Below are 20135 nucleotides of genomic sequence, written 5' to 3' on the forward strand. Positions count from 1 at the left end.
CCGCAACAAAAGCTACAGGAGAAAAGCAGCAGCCAGAACAACTGCAAAGCAGGTACCGGTAAATGTTTTGCTACCATGTTGGGCTTGATACCAGACTTTTGGGTGGGATGAGGGGGAGTTTAAAGGCAGGGATCAAGGAATACATTAATATGTTACTGTAAGTCACTTGGAGGCCTTCGGGTGCCAAGTGACGAATAAGTTTAATAAATAATAATCCTAGCCTAGGGAGGGCATGGGGGAGACAGGACAACTCCCAATCCACCTTATTCACACAAAAGCCATTAATGTGGCTAATGGTAAATGGGACTACAGTGGTACCTCTAGTTATGAACTTAATTCGTTCCGGAGGTCCGTTCTTAACCTGAAACCGTTCTTAACCTGAGGCGCGCTTTCGCTAATGGGGTCTCTTGCTGCCGCTGCACCGCCGGCACATGATTTCCATTCACATCCTGGGGCAAAGTTCTCAAATTGAGGTAGTGGAGTTTGTAACCTAAGCATTTATATAACCTGAGGCGGTTGTAAGTAAAGGTTCTACTGTAAAGATATACCGTATTGGCCCGAATATAAGTCGCACCTTTTCCCCCCAAATTCCGGCCGTGAAAAGTTAAAAGTGCGGCTTAAATTCGCGAGCTTACAAAAATTGGCTTCTACGATAAAGCTCCCATCCCATCCGCAGCTCCCCCAGTGTCCCCCTAAGCTGGGTAGGAAAGAACGTGGGGGAGGGGAAAGACCGCCAGCACCGCGACCGGCTCCCCCTCAGTCTGTGATGCTGACAGGAATGTGGGGAGCCATGCCTGCCTGTCTGCAGCTCCTCAGCCCTTCCCCCCCCCCCACGGCCGGGAAAGGGAGGAAGGGGGAAGGCTCCCCCCACCCACCCAATACGCAGCTGGGAGCGCAAGACAAACACACCAGGAGCGCGGGGAAGTGACGCCCGCCCCACGTTTAGTCCCCAATCCTCCCTCAAAGGCCGGGAAGGGAGAAAACAAGGAAGGGGAAAGGCCGCTGGCAACGCAGCGTGACTCCTCCCCCACCCCCACCCCCACCCCCAGAATGCAGCCAGGATTTTCTTCTACATTTGCCATTTACGGATGTGAGTGCCTGCAGAATTTTAAGGGAACAGCTTATAATCGGGTATTGTCTTTTTCCCCCCCTTGAATTTTAAAGGTGCGGCTTATTTGTGGGTGCGGCTTATATTCGGACCAATACAGTAATAACTTCCAGAGGAGTAGCCGAAAATCAAGCAAACCATAGAGTCTTTAAAGCAGAGCTTTCCAAACTGAGGTCTCCAGCTTTTTGTGGACTACAATTCCCATCATTCCTGCCCACTGGTCCTGCTAGCTAGGGATGATGGGAGTTGTAGTCCAAAAACAGCTGGAGACCCAAGTTTGGAAAGCCCTGCCTTAAGGACTATCAAAACCAGATGCCATAATAAATTTGTTAGTCTTTCAGGGTGCCACAAGATACTTTGTTTACTATAACGATGTAATTAGCTTCAAGTTTTCCTGTTAAGCTTAAGTAAAGAGAATTGATTATCTCATTTGAATTACCTATTGAAAAAAGGAAATAAAGTTAAAACTGTTGAATAAGCTAAAGAAATTACAAGTGCAATTAAAGTCCTGATGCACGGGTCTCATCCTAAAAAATTCTAAACTAATTACCACAGAATTATTAATATAATTGCATAGTTTCATTTTCATAGTAGGTGATAACCTTTTCATAGGTGGATTGAATTTTAATAATACTTAAAATAAAGAATGACGATGTTATTAAAATTAATCTCAGTTAAATGGACTCCATATAACTATTAAAAGGCAGGAAATATACTTTTATTTTTCTTAATTAAGGGGTGACACATTTCTGCAAGAAATGTGCACATAGGAAACAGGTATATAATCAGATAATAATGTTAGGCAGGAACTTTATGTTGTATCACCAATTGTAAAAACTTGAGGAATTAACAATAGGGATTAAGCATCATGCCTGCTCAGAAATAAGTCCCACGGAGTTCAGTGGGACTTAACAGTTAAGTTTGTATAGGTCTACAGCATTAGCTTGCAAACTATTTTGATAACTGAATAGATGATTTTTTTTATTTTAAAAAAACCTGAATTGATGACTTTTTTTAAAAAAAACCTTTTCATTCAAAAATTCTCAACAATATATTTTGCTTTTTAAAAAAAAAAACCTTTTAGCTGATTGTAAAATATATGCACATTCTCCAATATAGCACTGAAGTGTAAAGTTGAAGACAGAAGGTTTAGACCACTGACATAGAAGGTAGATAATCTCATATTTCAAAACCAGAGTATATAGTAAAAGCCACAGAGAATTAGCCTTGTGAACTTTTTAAATGTTTAAACTTTTATTAACATTCCATAAGGCTCATACTAAATAATTTATGATTAATCAGGAAACATGTACAAAGAAAGGGGGAAATGTTAGCAAACAATAAAGGAGAAAATTACTTCTCTAAGCAAGCAGCACAAACATGCATATTTGAAGAGACTTTATATGGCATTCAGGGAAAAGAGAGAGTATTAGATAATTTTTTAAAAATAGAATTGTATTATTTATCTATAATACTCATAGCTCATCATAGTGTATTATAAAGTATTACAACTTTTCTGAACATAAACTTATAATACACAAACAATAAATAAAAAATTCTCAAACTTAAATTTTAGTAACATTGGAAATTTTTTGTTGATTTGGGGATAATTTGATTGACAAAGCATGAATTCATAGTGTACTGGCCCCGGGGGTTTGTCCGTGAAGCGAGGTCCAAGTCCAGTCCTGGGTCTAGGGGTCCAAAGGAGGTCAGTCCGGCAGGGAGTGAGGCAGGGAGCAGGTCAAGGTCCAAGGCAGGTGCAGGCACAAGGTTGAAGGTCAAGCATACGTTTGCAGCTAAATTGCTCACGCAACTTGGGCAGGGGCTGGCTGGCTTTTATCTGGCCCTATGCTTAGGGACGCCCCGATCCTCTGGAGACTCGCCTCTCCTCCGGTCCTGGAGGCGAGCACTCCTCCTGTAAGCACTTAGCTCCCTTCGCCTCTCTGCCCTGAGCCTCTGCAGCTCAGGAGAGGCTGGTGGGTTACTGGACCCAGGGGCTGCCTCAGCTTCCTCTGAAGAGGCTGGGAGTGGAGCACCTGCAGGCAATGGGTCCTCCCTCCCATCAGGAGCCAGAGCAGACTCTGCTGATGCCTGCACCTGGGGATCCAGCACAGGTGGGGATCCTTCAGGCTCAAGCCCTAGCCCTGGCTCAGCTGGTTCTGGAGGTGGGGAATCCTGTGCAGGCTGGGATCCCTCAGGTTCAGCATCTGAGTCTGACTCCCAGGCCATCACACATATTTTGGGATAAAATGATGTTATATTGCCCCAATATTTATTTATTTATTTATTTATTCATTCATTCATTCATTCATTCTCCACCCATCCGGCTGGGTTTCCCCAGCCACTCTGGGTGGCTCCCACTGGAATATTAAAAATGTGATAAAACATCAAACATTAAAAACTTCCCTAAACAGGGCTGTTAGCTATAAAGAGTTTGTTTATCAATACCATATATTTAATATAGCAAGCAGTCAAAATATGGCTTTATGATCAATAAGAACAACATTATGGTGTTCAGAACTACACTCATCCCTGAGAATTACATTTATCCAGCAAACTAAAATGATGTGGAAAACTAATTCTGGTCAACCAGACTTCTAATATAAAAAGCTGGGAGTATGGATTTGTTTGCATGGACGCAAATGAGTCATTTACAGGTATGAGCATCTGCCTGGAATTAAAGCGTTTCTTCAGCACATTTTAATATTTTGCACAAACAACTGTTAGGGACCATTTCTGGCCCAAAATCAAGAACAAAAAACAACATGAAGGCTAAAAACTGACCAAACTGCTTGTTTTGGACAAATTCTCATAGCTGGACTCACAGAACAATACAGATGAGACTGATGGGACTAAAATTCAAATAAACCCTTTGAACTTATTATTCCATCTGTTACAGTCATTGTGCACAGCAGAGAGACAACCTTCTTTTTTATAACCTTATGGTTAACAAAGACAATGAATACTAATTAGCAGGCAATCAGTGCAATGAGATTTGAAAGGCCAGCTATCTGGGATTTACCCAGATGTCATGCCCAAATTACTAGGGGCGGAGTGAGGAAAGGGCTCAAAGAACTCATCCAAGCAGAATCTGCATTTTGCTGTACAAGAATGTTGGGATATGGTAGTGATATTGTGTACCTGGCATTGCGTGTAATATTTGCTGCTGAATTTTCCTAATATCTGTCCTACGTGTACATTTTACAATAATAACAGGGTGCAGAAAAGGGCAACCTACATTATATGGGATCTGGATAAATTTACCTATAGAGAAAAGTTTACAATAACTAGGGATGTTTAATTGGGGAGAGTAAGGGGGACATGCTAGAGAAGTATACAATTACGTACATTGTGGAGAGAAGGAACAGAGTTTTTTCTTCCTCTCATAATACTAGAACCCAGCATAATCTAGTGAAGCAGAATGGTGGGAAATCCAGACTAAAGGAAGTACTCCTTCATATATCTAAACTTGTGGAATTTGCTTCCACAAGTTGTGTCGCGGCCATCAGCTTAAGCTCTTTTCAGACGTTATACTACTGTATTATAAAGGTAAAGGGTAAAGGGACCCCTGACCATTAGGTCCAGTCGTGGACGACTCTGGGGTTGCGGCGCTCATCTGACTTTATTAGCCGAGGGAGCCGGCGTACAGCTTGTCATGTGGCCAGCATGACAAAGCCGCTTCTGGTGAACCAGAGCAGCACACGGAAACGCTGTTTACCTTCCCGCCGGAGCGGTACCTATTTATCTACTTGCACTTGACATGCTTTTGAACTGCTAGGTGGGCAGGAGCTGGGACCCAACAACGGGAGCTCACCCCCGTCGCGAGGATTCGGACCGCCAACCTTCTGATCGGCAAGCCCTAGGCTCTGTGGTTTAACCCACAGCGCCACCCGCGTCCCTACTACTGTATTATATCCACATGCAAAAGGGAAGTATGGGGGGGCGGGTAAGCAGACTAGCTCCAACTCCCATAACTCTCCCCATCACTCTTGGCGGGTACGAGGGATAACTTCTTGAAACAAGTAGCTTCTTATGTACTCATGTAAATACCGATGAGATTTAGAGCCCTGGAAAATCAGGGAGGCAACAAAGGAGGGAGGGGGCCTCTTGGTTGAAAACTCACATGGCCAAATATAATGGCTGAAGGGAGCTAAAGTAGCATCCATATATATAAAATTGGGGCAACTGACTTTGCTTCATCCTTTGGATCAGTCATGTTAATCTGCAGGTCACTGATCTTCATCTGTCATATTTATTTTGTGTATGACCGTTTTCATAATCATTCCACTTGCCATTCACTCAAGTCAAAAGATAGAAAGGAATAATAATAATTGAATAATAATAATATGCAGTGTTATTTTTCTAGAAAAAGAGGTGCCGGAACTGAATTCCAGCTGAAAAAAAGCCCTGACAATATGCAAGATCCATTTATCTTCATCAAATTTTATAAAGCGAGGTATTTAATTCTTCTGGTTTTTTGAGGGGGGTGATTTGGGGGAGGGACACTTTAAACCTTGTTCCATTATTCCTAAATCTTTGAAACTAACAATATCATGCTTTTTCATAGAAATAATTGGGGAAACCTAAAACATGCCGTTACTGAAGGCAAATTACTTCACAAGTTTAAATGTCATTTTAAATTACACCCAATTAATGTCTAAATTTAGAAAGAGCTTATAAAGCAGTGCTACTTGAAAAAAATAATCATGAGAATGCTGAATATACATGGTTTTGTAATTGCACAAAATTAAGTATCGAAATGCAAGGCATTAGGTGAAGTGCTAATTCTATTGCAGGCTTTTCATCTGTGAAGTGGTTTCTGGAATAATTTGAGCAGCCAAATTCTGTCTGTCTTGCTCAGTTGAAGCCTACAGGGCACAGCCATGCAGTTGCAAACTGGAAACAACAGCCAACAGCAGAGGTCTAACAGAAATAGCAAGAGGCAAGACAAAAGGCCTGTGAAAATTGTTAAACGGCATAGAAATTGAGAGTGGGCGGTCAGGGTTGTGCCCACCTGCCTTCACACACTGATCATTTTGTCTACACAAGGGTCTATATATACACACCGCAATATGCACCGACTCTGAACATGCAACTTATATGCTGCAAAAATGGAGTGTAGAGATTATGCCTTCAACGGCTATGTGCATGGTGCAAAAAAGACAGTTAATGTGTGGCAGCTTGGGTGGGACCAGCAGGTATAGAATCAGAGTTTGAATGTACCTAAGGGTAATCTACTCCAACTGCCTACCAATGTAGGAATTCCACTACTACAACACCAGTAATGGAATGACCATTGTCAAACAGCTCATGCCATCCAGAGGGTCCATCTAATTTTTAGACTAAATCTTTTTCTTTTTTCTGTTCTGTAATTTGAACCCATTGATTCAGGTTCTATCCTTTGGAGCAAAACAGAAATTTGCTCTATCATATACTGTATGTGACAGCTCTCCAAATATGTGAAGATGGCATGGTCATCACCTCCTAATCACCTCTTCTTCAGGCTAGACACGCCCAAGTCCCTCAACCATTCTTCATAGAACTTTGATATGCATGCCTCTCATAATCTTTGTCTTTCTTCTCCAGATACATGCACACACATTTCTAGTTTAATCATCTGCACGGGGCTAAGGTGTCCATCAGACACATGACCTGCAGGCCTATGGACAATGCCCAGGTAGGTAATTTGTTCCAATAATAATCTCTAGAACAAGACTAGGCTCTAGATAACAAAGCAAGCTCTGAAAACTGCCTCCAGCTTTGTCCTCTTCATGAAGAGTAGACATGCTTTGGTAGAGTTTAGCACTCCTTTCACATTATGTATTCTCCTGGACCCGTCTTGGGCAAAGAAAAGTAGATTTAGGGCAACTGGTAATAGGGCTTCCTGGCTGTCTCAGGCCGGCGACTTGTTAGTTCTTCAGCTGCTCAACAGGGGTTCCTCCTGCATTTATGAACACAATCTGCTCATTCGCATATAGACCTTCAGATCCCAATGGTGCCTGAAATCCCAGATATTCCAGCTCCATGTCTGGGTTGCTACTGTGCACCATGGAAATGACTCGTCTTCTAGCAATTTGGTGTTTAGATTACTGATGTGCCATCTATGCAACATGACTAAAGTCAATAAGGTGAAATGAACAAAGTTAGAAAATATAAAGGAGCATTTATTTATTTATTTATTATGCTCTTCAGAAGGTCCCAGGGCAGGGTACAGCAATATAAAATACAGCATTAAAAACAGTTTAGAACAAACTGTGAAATTAGCATTTCTCCCAGACATTTAGAATTGAAAGCTGAATTTCAAGTAGTACTATTTTGATAGCCATGATAAACACAGAAGTACTCCAATATCTCTGGTTTTAAAATCCCATCAAGAAATTGTTCTCTGTATTCTTTTGATGATTTTGAGTACAAGAACATTCAGCTTGGTTCATTACTTTCCAGCATGCCTCTTTAGTTTCAGAGATACCCTGTTTTTATCTAACCAGAGAGAAATCTGTGATTTTCCAATATTGAGGCTTCAGCTTTCACGATTTTTATCATACCTGTAGCTGTCAAATGGAAATACCATGCAGTTTTCAGCTTTTTCTTGTAAATGTCCAGGCTGGGCCTAAAATTTTGCAACAGCGCTGCACTAATGGTCTTATAGGACAGGGATATTCAACTTTAGTTATACTCATCCAATGTTATTGCATGCTTGTATCCATAAGAATAATTTCAAAAGCCAAGTCAGTTGATGAAGAATGGCATCAAAGCAGAACCAAAGATAGTATTTTTTATATATTGTGTAATTAATCTCTTTGTGAGAAGAATAGCTTTATTTTCTTTCCAGTGTCTATAATTTTTGCAGTGCTTGCTTAGAGAAAAGGGCAGCAAAAAAGAATCTGAAAGAAACCTACCTTCGTGAATTTCTCCTTTACACTGTGATAACAGAACTGCCTCAGTCCATGCTAGAGGAAGATCTACATACTTCCCAGTACCTAATGTGCTAAGACCTGATCGCCTCTGTTTGGAACATAAAAGATAAGAAGACAAAACTTGAGATTTAAAAATCCTTTCAAAAGTCAATGTACTCAGAATGACGTTTCTACATATTTAAAGAAAGTGTTATTACTGATGCAAAACACAATAGCTGGAGCTAACAAGGTAGAAATGTTTAATCCCTCAGGTTAACACTTAAATAAGATGAATGCTTAGCTCTAATTATACTGTTATTACCACCTGAAGTACCTTGCAACAAAAGCAATTAATTACTAGCTCCGCATCGTAGTAATAAATTTAGCCAAGTTGTGAAGAGAACTCTTGTGCTAGCATCTCAGTAGGATGGAATCCAATTAGTCAATCCCACCAAAATGTGTCTCATGTTCTACAGCAGGCTTCCTCAACCTTGGCCCACCACATGTTTTTGGCCTACAACTCCCATGATCCCTAGCAAGCAGGACCAGTGGTCAAGGATGATGGGAATTGTAGTCTCAAAACATCTGGAGGGCCGAGGTTGAGGAAGCCTGTCCTATAGGCAACTCTTGCATGACTGCAGTTTGAAAACTAATTTAGTTGGACTCACAGGTGCTCTTCTTTGGTCACATGCACAGCATTTCACCAGTCAGACAAAACACTCTTTTTCGGACTCTGTACTATTCATTTATATTTGTATTTATTTAAACGAATTAGCATATGCCAAATGATTGATGGAAAATTCCCTTGTATACTTACATCATTTCCGTCAGGTCATTCTGTGCACCCCTCGCCCAATTTACCAGAAGAGGCGGCAAGGTTAAAAACAGCAAAGGTTGCATGGGGGAAAATGATGTTCCTTCCAATCCTAAACTTCTTTTTAGAAAACTAAGTACGTAGGTCTGATTCTCCTACCACTGCCACAAAAAATCTTTTTCATTTAATAATTTCTTAATGGTTTTATATGTCTTGTACAAACTATTTGATGAATATCACCCCTAAAGAAATTATGTTACAATAATCCTCCTATGAAGTTGTTTGCTTCCATTATGAAGGAACTCTGAGCTTAGGTCCTTTTTTCTCAGTATGAGCAATGGGACATGTTTGATCCATTGGTTGATTTTTGTATTCTAGCATCTGATTTCACCCAGTAGAAACTGCTGACTACAAGTGAATCTCTCATCTCCATCCAACTTATCACTGGAACAAAATATTTTGAAAAAAAACATTTAAGGTAAGTGGAAGTGGGGTTTACAATCAAGCAGTCATGGGAGCTTATTAAATAAATATGTGAGGAAATTGCCATATATTTCCACATATTTCTCCTCCTCTGATAAATGATGAGAAAGAACCATTTGTGATTTCTGCATTATGACAACTTTATTTATTGTTTCATTTTCTTACATTTATATTCTACCTTTCATGGAACCCAAGACCTCATCAAGTTACCAATCCAGGTACCAACCAGACCCAGAGCTGCTTAGCTTCACAAGGTATTACCTTCAGATAATACAAGGTGGTACAGCAGGGTCATTTCAGTCACATCTCTCACAGTTCTGTACCCAAGGGCAGCATTTATGAGCTTGAGCCCAGCTCCCTCTACAAAATATTGCAAAACCTTCTTCCATCAACCTTTCAGTGAAACTCTGCAATTTTGTTGAAGGTATGTTATGCAAACATAAGCATACATAAACAACTATGCTAAACATAAATAACTATACTGCCCTTTGCATTTTTATGTGTTCATTATTGACTTTTTCTCAATACAGATATTGGATGTTATCAATAATCTCAACAATCTCCATCCAAAATCTGCTAACCCTCACTAGGAGCCTATGATATCAATAGAACTTCGCCAGTGTTGGATTTGTTGACTTTTATCAGCAAATGCATTATTTCTGCAAAATGAACACTGGGAAAGGGAGACATACAACAAGGAAAAACTCGTGCAGAACATCTACACCATGGAAGGTATCTTCTAAAGCTTGCATTTAAAAAGAGTGTTCTTAATTGTATTTACTGAATGGCAATGTTATTGTTTACAAAATATTTTACAATACGAGCTATTGCTCTGTTTCTACACATTATTATTATTTGCTTAATAAGAGGTGTTCAGAGAACACAACACAGTATAAAGTGCAGATCAAAATGACATTTTTGTCAAATAATATTTTGCAAAACACTATGAAAATGGTAACTAAAAGGTCACTTTCAAAAAGTAAATAATGAACGTTTTGCATCAGAAATATTTAAATTAATTCTTAACTATTAAACATCACTGTAGAAATTTAAGGTGGCCTTTATAAATGTCTCTTTAAAAATCCAGTAATCCTTATGTATACAGACCTTGGATCTTGCAAGCATTTTTTTAGCCAGCTCTATGAATTTTTCTTTACTTTCTGTTTGCAGTGAGTAATTGAAATCCTCAACGAATTGTTCTGTAAGTTGAAACGGGTTTCTAATAAAGAATCCAGTGAAGAATTTCAGTTTAATTGGCACATCATCAGTAAATGAAATCAAAATTTTGTGTATAAAAGATAACTATGCAAAGCTAATTTAATTTTAAAAGCCCTATTTGACTCAAAGTACAGTGTAGAACATTATTCTGTGTTCCTAATTTACAATGCTTTATGTGTTGGATAATACTATTAAGACTGTTTCAATATCAGCCAATAAGACATATTGATTATTAAACACTGCACTTACAGTTCATCATTATGCTGTTTCCAAGTTATTGACATTTCTTCATGGAATGCAGTTTTTTGTAAGAAACAGCCAATAATCTATGTGTAGACCATCATGCTTTACAAATACACAACACATTACAAGACAGTTCCATATAAGAATTTCCTCATGTTGGAAAGAGTTAACTCTTCACAATATTAGCCCTTTGAATGATTGTTGGTGAAGAAATTAGACCAGGCATAGGCAAACTCTGGCCCTCCAGATGTTTGGGACTACAATTCCCATCATCCCTGACCACTGGTCCTGTTAGCTAGGGATGATGGGAATTGTAGTCCCAAACATCTGGAGGGACGAAGTTTGCCTATGCCTGAATTAGACTAATCAATGCATACTAGCAGGTAAACAAATTCTGAGCTGGAACTGATTACTTAAGTGAAATTACTACCCCTCCTTTAAATAGAAATCTACCCGTTATTTCTCTAAATTGGCCTCTTAAACCTCTGCTGTCTTAATTTCTCTAGAACTAAGCTTCATAGGAAAGAATCCCAATCAGAAAACACCAGAGCATTAATGCATCTGAAAAACCTAATGTGGCATGATGAAAGGAATAATAATATTAATAAGGAAAATAATAATGATAGAATATCTTTAAATTAAAACAGGACGCTGCTAAAAAATGACTTATACTATTTCACATCTTCCATTTTGCATCCAAAAATATGGATTTGAATTAAAAGAGACTTAATGTGGCTTGTACTTTTACAATAGTGTACCGTTTAAACAACCAACTGATATCATGCCAGTTAGCAACAGGCCTAAGGCAAGGTTACCTTTGATACATCTAATCTCCACTTACTAAGCAAAAAAGGGATGCAGGTGGCACTGTGGTCTAAACCATTGAGCCTCTTGGGCTTGCTGTTCGGAAGGTCAGTGGTTCGAATCACCACAATGGGGTGAGCTCCCATTGCTCTGTCCCAGCTCCTGCTAACCTAGCAGTTCGAAAGCACGCCAGTGCAAGTAGATAAATAGGTACCGCTGTGGCAAAAAAGGTAAACGGCATTTCCGTGCGCTCTGCTTTCCGTCAGTGTTCCATTGCGCCAGAAGCGGTTTAGTCATGTTGGCCACAGGACCCAGAAAGCTGTCTGTGGACAAACGCCAGCTCCCTCGGCCTGAAAGCAAGGTGAGTGCCACAACCCCATAGTCACCTTTGACTGGACTTTAACCACCCAGGGGTCCTTTACGTTTACCTTTACCAACTAAGCAAATAGTTTCCAGTAGGTCACAGAATGACAGATAGTAACCTAGTTCATACTATCTTGAGGAAGAAGAAGAATTTGGATTTGATATCCCACTTTATCACTACCCGAAGAAGTCTCAAAGTGACCAACAATCTCCTTTCCCTTCCTTCCCCCACAACAAACACTCTGTGAGGTGAGTGGGGCTGAGAGACTTCAAAGAAGTGTGACTAGCCCAAGGTCACCCAGCAGCTGCATGATGGAGGAGCGGAGAGGGAAGTATTGTTTGTTCTGTTGTCCTGTCTAACAATCTTTTAATTTGGGGGGCATCTTTGTGTACCCACCCGTCAAATGGTTGTTTCCTGCTATCATTTCCATTAGAGTTCCCCATAAACTACTTTTTCCTAAATATATCTTCTCCGTGCTCCCGAGTCTCTCATAAACATGCTTGCAGGTGTGTGCATGCACACGAAAGCTCATACCAATAACAAACTTAGTTGGTCTCTAAGGTGCTACTGGAACGAATTTTTTTATTTTGTTTCGAATGAAAATCTTTGTCAACTTGCCAGTATGCATTATATAATAATATTGATTTGTTTTATTTAAACTTACGTGTGTTTCTTTTTCTTGTTTGCAGATAACGTTTCCTTCAGATATTTAGCCAAGACTCTCTGCTGAAGTTTTTTATGTTCATCATGGCATACAATACCAAATTTGTGGACTACTGGCACCTTTATGATGGGCATGTTGTAAAATCAATCTAAAAAAAAAAAGACAGAATGTTGCAGCCATATAGATATGTAATCTTAAGTCTTTCTTACCTTAGACAGAAAGCTACCATATACAGTCAAAATGCAAGATGAAGTGTGTTCTGCCATGTTTTTCTCTTCTACCTTACCATCCTCCGGAGGCCCTTGGATGGTAAATTCTGTATAACAACCTTGAATATGCAATCTAAATGGTTCTATTGGGGAAAGTCCATTTCTATTAGATCACAATAATGAATAACAATAATAAGCTATAAATAAAATCAAAATAGAATAATTTAAGTATAATTGCAGTATGGCTAAGCTTATTGATTTACACACCATTCCTCAGCACAGTTAAGTGAAAGCACTTGGATTCAAGCCAATTTATTCCATTGATTTCACTCCCACTACTTCAATGTAACTACTTATTGATCAGGGAATTATGCAGTAGTTCTCCAATCTCACAGCCTGGAGTAGCCAAATCCAAGTTTATCAAATCAAATTGTATTATTGGAATTGTGTTGACCATATGAAATCAAAAACATAAAGTAACCTTAAAATAGCATTAATAAGATAACATCAATAAAAGCTGAGAAATTATGAACTAAAATTCTAAATATCAGTGAATAGCTGTAGGGATATTGGCCAATGAAAGTTCAGAAGCAAAGATGAAAATGTGGCTTACACTTCCTCAATAGTTTTCTTTAAAGGGAATACTGTAGGCATAATGTGCATGAAGAGGAACATAGCTTCCCTGTTTGCAGGGATATATAGAAATTAGTCAATTTTCATTAGCATAGGTGCTTTCAATATTGCTCTCTTTTCCATGCTCATGTAGTAGGATCCTAAGATTGTTTACACCGAAGTTGTCCCACTGTGGAAGATTTACTTCCTAGTCATGCAACCTTAGCAAATCAATGTAGTGTTCATGCTTCATTTCATAAAGCTTCTCAATGAATACCGTAATAAAACTTGAAATTACAATCATTCCTATAAGAGTGGATCACGTGAAAATGGAAAAATCACTATAAGGCAAAAACTGCAGGAAGCTACAGGTTCTAGTTAAATTCAGTTGTTATAGAAACTCACTGCATGACAGATGTTCCATTATCTGTTAATAGGCTGTTATTATCTAAGGGTGTACAAAGTGATCTGAAGTATGCATATTCAGAAGTAACCGAGCACCCCTTCTGTGCAGTGCTGCTCCTCCCGGGGTGACTGGTGGTGCGTGGGGAGTGGCAGGAGGGACCGCTGCTTGTCACCCCCACGCACTGCCGCTCGCTCCATCACCGTGGGAGCAGCAGCACACATTGTGTGCAGTGCTGCTACTCCCGGGGCGACGGAACGAACGGCGGCACGTGGGGTGACAAGCGGCGGCCCCTCCCACCACTCCCACGCACCGCCGCTCCCTCCATCACCCGGGAGCAGCAGCACACGGCCCGCCTCCAGCCAGTGGCGAAAAAAGCCGCTGAAAGAGGGGGCTTTCCCCCTTTCAGCGGCTTTTTTCGCCACTCCGCTCCCTGCCCGCTGGGCTCAGGGAGCGGAGCCCGGGGGGAAAGGACAGGGGCAGGCCAGCGAGGGGAATGACACCCCCCGCGCTGGCCCAACCCCTCTCCTTTCCCCAGGACGACTCTGCTCACGGAGCGCAGCCCGCTGTGCTCAGGGAGTGGAGCCCGGGGGGAAAGGACAGGGGCAGGCCAGCGAGGGGAATGACACCCCCCTTGCTGGCCCAACCCCTCTCCTTTCCCCGGGACGGCTCCGCTCACGGAGCGCAGCGGGAGAGGGGCGGGCCAACTGGCCCGGGCAGAGGCGTCGTTCCGTGTGCATGCGTCATGACGTCATGCGCACGGAGCGATGCCCCGCCCCCATGGGTGCCGCTTGGCTTGCCACCCCCGGCAGCCCAGCGGCTAGCTACGCCCCTGCAGAGGGACACCACCTCATCCATACCGACCTCCGTGAGATCAGGAGTTTGGATTGCTCTGTTCATCAGAGAGCCAGAAGGAGAAACTAGAGAAGATGTCAAGGAAGCCTGAAGAGAACAATTCTGAAGGCCAGTGACAGGAAGAATGAAGCTGAAGACATGTAAACTGCAGTGACAACTGATAAAGCTGGTGAATAATGAATACCTTGTTGTGATGAAATAGAGCCATATGTTTTAACAGCTGATTTATACCTGTTCTTTTTTTATTACTCTTGGCATTCTGTCTCTGGTTTATAAATTGCCTCGGAATGAAATAAATAAGAAGGATTTGAGAATGAATGTGATGAAATGTGATGTATGAAACCATTACCATAATACATCAAACAAAAGGCTATTATAAGACTGTGTTAATGTCTGCCAATAAGCAGTGTTGCATGAATTTTTTAAGAACACATTTAAATCATAATTAGCTCGGCTGATATATAGATAGGTATAGGTATAGATAATTTCACAAATTTTAGTTTGTTACAGAAACAGCTAATTTGAGAAAATGAAACTTATAATTACATAAAGCTCTATAAGCTGATCAAATTCAGCCTTATCAAGGTAATAGTATATATTTTTTCTAAACAGCTTCCCACCACATATCTTATCTTAGCTACTGATAGTAGCTAAAATAATAGTATTTCCAACTTAATGCTTTGGTTAAAGTGTTCCTTCAGCCTATAACAGCTACTGGATATGTCCAAAGAAAAGTCATTCTCAGATTGTTTTTCCTGGGGCCCACTTCTGTGAGACTTTTTATTCCAAGGCAGGGTACTGCAGGGCGCATCAGCTGATGCCATAAGCAGCCAGAGCATAAGTCTTGTGGTGCTGTTGGGACCCTTCAAGGGTGCGAAGAATATTCAGAAATGGAGATGGGATAATAAAATCATTTCCCCCCTATACCAGGCATGTCCACCTCCCAAGAGACTGCAATCTACTCCCAGTATATTAAAAAAAAAAAAAAACTGGCAGTGATCTACCCATTGTCATTGGAGGAAGGATGACTGGGGTGGGTGAGTGGAAGGGCAGGACCGACCAGAGTTGTTGAGCTTTTTGGGGGGAGGAATGAAGAACAATCCACAGTTTACAAATGCTCGCACAGCTAAAACCAATCATTGTATCCCATATTGACATCAACAAACGCAAAAAAATGCCCACTAGACACAACAGAGGAACAAATAGAGGGGGTAGGGGGGCAGAGACATTCATTCTGCCATTTTTTTAATCACGCGATTGAGAAGGATCCCGCAATCAACCAGGATCAACCAGGGATCTACCCGTCGATCACGGTCGACCAGTTGAACATGTCTGCCCTACACAAATGCCCCACCTCATGGCCCTTCCTTACTGTACAATAAAGTACTGGAGGGCTCCCAACCACAAAACCATTATTTTATAGACCACATCCATCAACATTATGTACTGCACAGGCCACTACTGCAAAGGAAAGTTCCAGAGGGGTGGTGCTGCAATGTTAACGGGCCTGCTCCAGATAACCATGGAGCAGACCTCAGGAGCATGTGGTACTTACTAGAAGGGCCTCCCTAGTCATTGTATAGACAAGGCAGCTACATCAAGAGTTATCTAGAAGTCCTTCAGGTAATTTGGTTCCAAGTTGTTTAGGAATTTATATACTCACAGTAAAGCCACAAACCTGGTTCAATACAGTAGCATAAAGTTAATTAGTAAGAAAAAGGCAGGATCAAACTGTGGTTTCTAATAAGGCTCAAGCAGACCAATTCACAACACAGGAAACCATGGTTTTCTGTTATGTCTGAACTGGGCCAATTTGTGTTCTCCATCAATATATCTTATCTCTGGTGTGTCTTTTTCTAGTAAGATAGTTGAAACATCCCACAGATAGTAAATAGATGAAATTGCAGAATGGTATTTTTTCCTCATATTCTTCAGTTTCTTATGTAGATTATAGTTCACACACAACTCTTGAACTACTTCAACTATCATGTTTTCACAGTTAAGGGCACTTAACAACAACAACAAAGCTTGTTTCATCACGTTATTCTGCAGCATGTTCAAATGCAGTACAGAACTCAAACAGAATAGAGCTTTTTAGCTCTGGCAGTTATGACGTTGTGTTAAGGCAGAGCTGCTCCAACAAGTCTGGTGAATAATCTAGGTGTTAAGATATTCAAGGACTAAATTTTTACCAAATCTAATCTACCATCCATCTTCACCCATTGCAAGCATAAGCAAATGCGAAGGAAAAGCCCTACATAATGAAAGAGCAGATTACTTTGAGTTTCTGAAAATATCAGTCTGATTTCTTTGCAATGTGAGAATGATGAATCACCATTCTGCCTATGTTAATTCCAAATACATCTAAATTCTTTATTCCTTATAAAATGCTTCAGTAGAGTGGCAATTTACAATTTTTAATCAGGTCTGAGGTTCCCATCAGCTAAATCTTTGCACTTCTGACAAAAGCATAATGAATGAACAATTGTAGCATTGTTTCACATGCAAACCTCATTCAGTTCTGTCTTCTTGCCCCTGCCAAAATCTTGTGTATTTCTCCTTGATTATAAGAACTTCAATGGAATCTGAATAACATAAATGTATATTTTATTCATGTAGGCATGCTGTTTCTGATTATCATCCTAATTCAGAAAATCATTAATAATTTCAATACCACTCTCAGGAATAGAGCACTGCCTTTCTTTTCTGGCTGTTTTCCCACTAAAAATCATCCCCCAATTTTTTCCCCCCGTATTGAGAGGGACCCATATCTTATTCCCTCCAGGAGAAAATGCATATGGGTAGAGAGGGAATTTTACGTGAAAAATAGTGAAGAGCTTTTTTTGTATTCCTATAGTTACACAGTTCTCATATTCTTGTAGTTGTAGTCCTTTCCCATATTACCGTATTCTTCCCCCCTACAAGTTTGTCCACAGAGCACTCTGGGGGAAAGAGATGAGAGGAAAAGGAAGGCATGGCAAGAGGGAAACAGTGGACAGGGCCATCTCGTCATAGATGCTGGGTGGCGCGGCGCGCCAGGGCGCCAGGCCCCCCAGGGGCGCCCCGCGAGCCCGCCGGCATACCGGGCACCCCCTCCCCAACCCGCCCCCGCCCCCACGGGCAGGCGGGCAGGTGCTCGCGCGCCGGCAGGCAAGCTGCAAGCCGGCCACCCTCCGGAGCCCCAGCTGGAGCGCTGGGAAGGGCGCGCAAAGCCCTGCGCCGCTCCAGCGCCACGCCCCTCATCCCCCGCTCACCCACCACCCCCTCCCGAGGGGCGGCCAGCGCGGGAGGGAGGCGGGCGGAGAGGCGGTACGCCGGGGGCGCCGAGGGATCGTTGCGACACGGCGGCCGATCCCTTTAAGACGGCCCTGCAGTGGGAAGACCAAAAAGAGACACCTGTATAGAAGAATGTATCAGTAAAGAGATTTGTTTGTGTCCAAGCCATCCCAACATCTAGTGCTGCAGCCATTGGGATTGGGTATTAATGGTGCCACAACCACTGTCCTGCAATTTGGACATTTTACAGAGGGCACGGTTACTGGTATTCATTGTTCTGTATCTTGCACTGGTACTGATTTGCAATGAAGACTGGGTAAAAATAGTTCAAATTAATTTGAAAGATAGAAAGAAAATCATGGGAGACTTCTACTGCTTTCCCACTTTGTAAGAAAGAAGGGGAAGGGGAGATCAGGAGATCAGCCAGGCAGGCATCAGGGAAAGGAACTGACAGACAGTATGTAGGGCTCACGGAGGGCATCTTGCCCAAGGACCCCTCAAACATGGCAGCACCATTGACAGTATCCTCATTGCCAGAGACAAGATGCAACCCCATCTCCTCCCATACTGCTCCTTCACTAAAATGTACAGCTTATCCATTAAAACAAAGGGGGGGTGAGAGAGAATATACAACCTCTTATATCTCATCTGACCATGCAACTCAAAGCTTGCCCTCCGTGTCCCTTATACATTAGCAGATTACAAACTTACCTGACAGCTGTAGTAGATTGTTACAAGCTATTGTCTCTAATTTACCACAATGCTCCAGATTGACAGTACATTAAGGGTACTGTGAGAAATATAAAACACTGGCTCATAGGTCCAGGTGAGATATGGGAATGTGTGAGCTCTGCCAAGGTATTGGGAAAGCTAGCAGCTAGGAATGCAATGATCAGTCAAGTTTTGGTTCTCTAAGTTTTTTCAGTTCACCTATGATGTTCGAAAAGTAACTATACACCTAATATAGGTATTGTCCATAGGTGTACAGTCATATAGGGCGGTATATAAATTCAATTAATAATAATAATAATAATAATACCTTGGAAGTCGAATGGAATCCATTCCGGAAGTCCTTTCAACTTCCCAAATGTTCGAAAACCCAAGCACTGCTTCTGATTGGCGGCAGGAAGCTCCTGCAGCCAATCGGAAGCCACAGAAGCCCCATCGGACATTCAGCTTCCAGAAGAATGTTCAGAAACCAGAACACTCACTTCCAGGAAGTCTATTTGTTTGGGAGCCAAGGCATTTGAGATCCAAGGTACAACTGTATAATTACTTTTTGAACACTCTGTATAATCTTCATGAACTTTTTCCAGCATTTTCAGGTGAATTTCTAATAAACACATTTTTGCAAGCAATTTCTCTCAATAGAATGCATTTCTGTATGTTATTTTCAGTAATTTATGCAGTTTTAATTTATGCACAATTTTCTCTAACACTGATCGGAGAACTGCATTGCAAACATGGGATAGGTGCAAATTTAGAGGGTTTCAAAACGAGCAAATCAGGTGGGATTGCCCTTTAAATGTGAAATGAACTGAATCTCTCCCCCCCACCCCCATTCCTACCAGCAGCTTTCTGAGAATGCCAGGCCTGAGCGCATGGTAGCTCACTTGGCTGGGTCACAAGGTCCTTAATCAAAATGTTTGCTGTGCAAAGTTCTTTGCAATGTTAAATGTCTTTCCAGTTGATAAGACTCTGGATTTCTCCCACAAACACATACGAGCCCCAACTTGATACCTAGAGTGTGATTTCTACCATATTGCCTGCTGCAATAGCAAGCGTAACAGTAAAGATAACTGCAGGGGGGAACAGTATCCAGTGATCTGAGCACTGGAAATTATAGTATCTGCAATAAGACTGTCCTGCAGAGAGGCATCTGGAGTGACTACATTATGAATAAGAACCATGTATTTATTTATACATAAACCCATGTTGCAAGTCTTTCATCTAAGCTCCCATGAGGAGGCAACTATTATTTCAATTTTATATATGCATAACTGAGCCTGAGAAATAATATTACATATGCACATAAGCAAATGCTGGCATGGATCAGTGCTCAAAGTGGGAGAAAAAAGGAAACGGGGTGGTTTCGCTTCCTATTCAACCAGAGTCAGGGCCAAGCTGCATGTGGTTTACCTTCAAGTGTAGGATTTTTCTTATACCAATAGCCACCAATACTTGCC

At 41.3% G+C, this 20135-nt stretch overlaps 1 protein-coding gene across 1 annotated transcript in view; it reads right to left on the reverse strand.

Moving 5' to 3' along the window:
* TMEM232 (transmembrane protein 232) overlaps nucleotides 1-20135 on the reverse strand; it is a 129111-nt gene that overhangs the window by 104768 nt on the left and 4208 nt on the right. The window contains 3 exon segments of the mRNA XM_033164766.1: nucleotides 8008-8113; nucleotides 10409-10520; nucleotides 12595-12742. Of these exon segments, the coding sequence (XP_033020657.1) occupies nucleotides 8008-8113; nucleotides 10409-10520; nucleotides 12595-12728 (352 nt within the window). The 5' untranslated portion in view covers nucleotides 12729-12742.

This window comes from Lacerta agilis, chromosome 11, assembly GCF_009819535.1.
Source record: "Lacerta agilis isolate rLacAgi1 chromosome 11, rLacAgi1.pri, whole genome shotgun sequence".
Classification (NCBI taxonomy): domain Eukaryota; kingdom Metazoa; phylum Chordata; class Lepidosauria; order Squamata; family Lacertidae; genus Lacerta; species Lacerta agilis.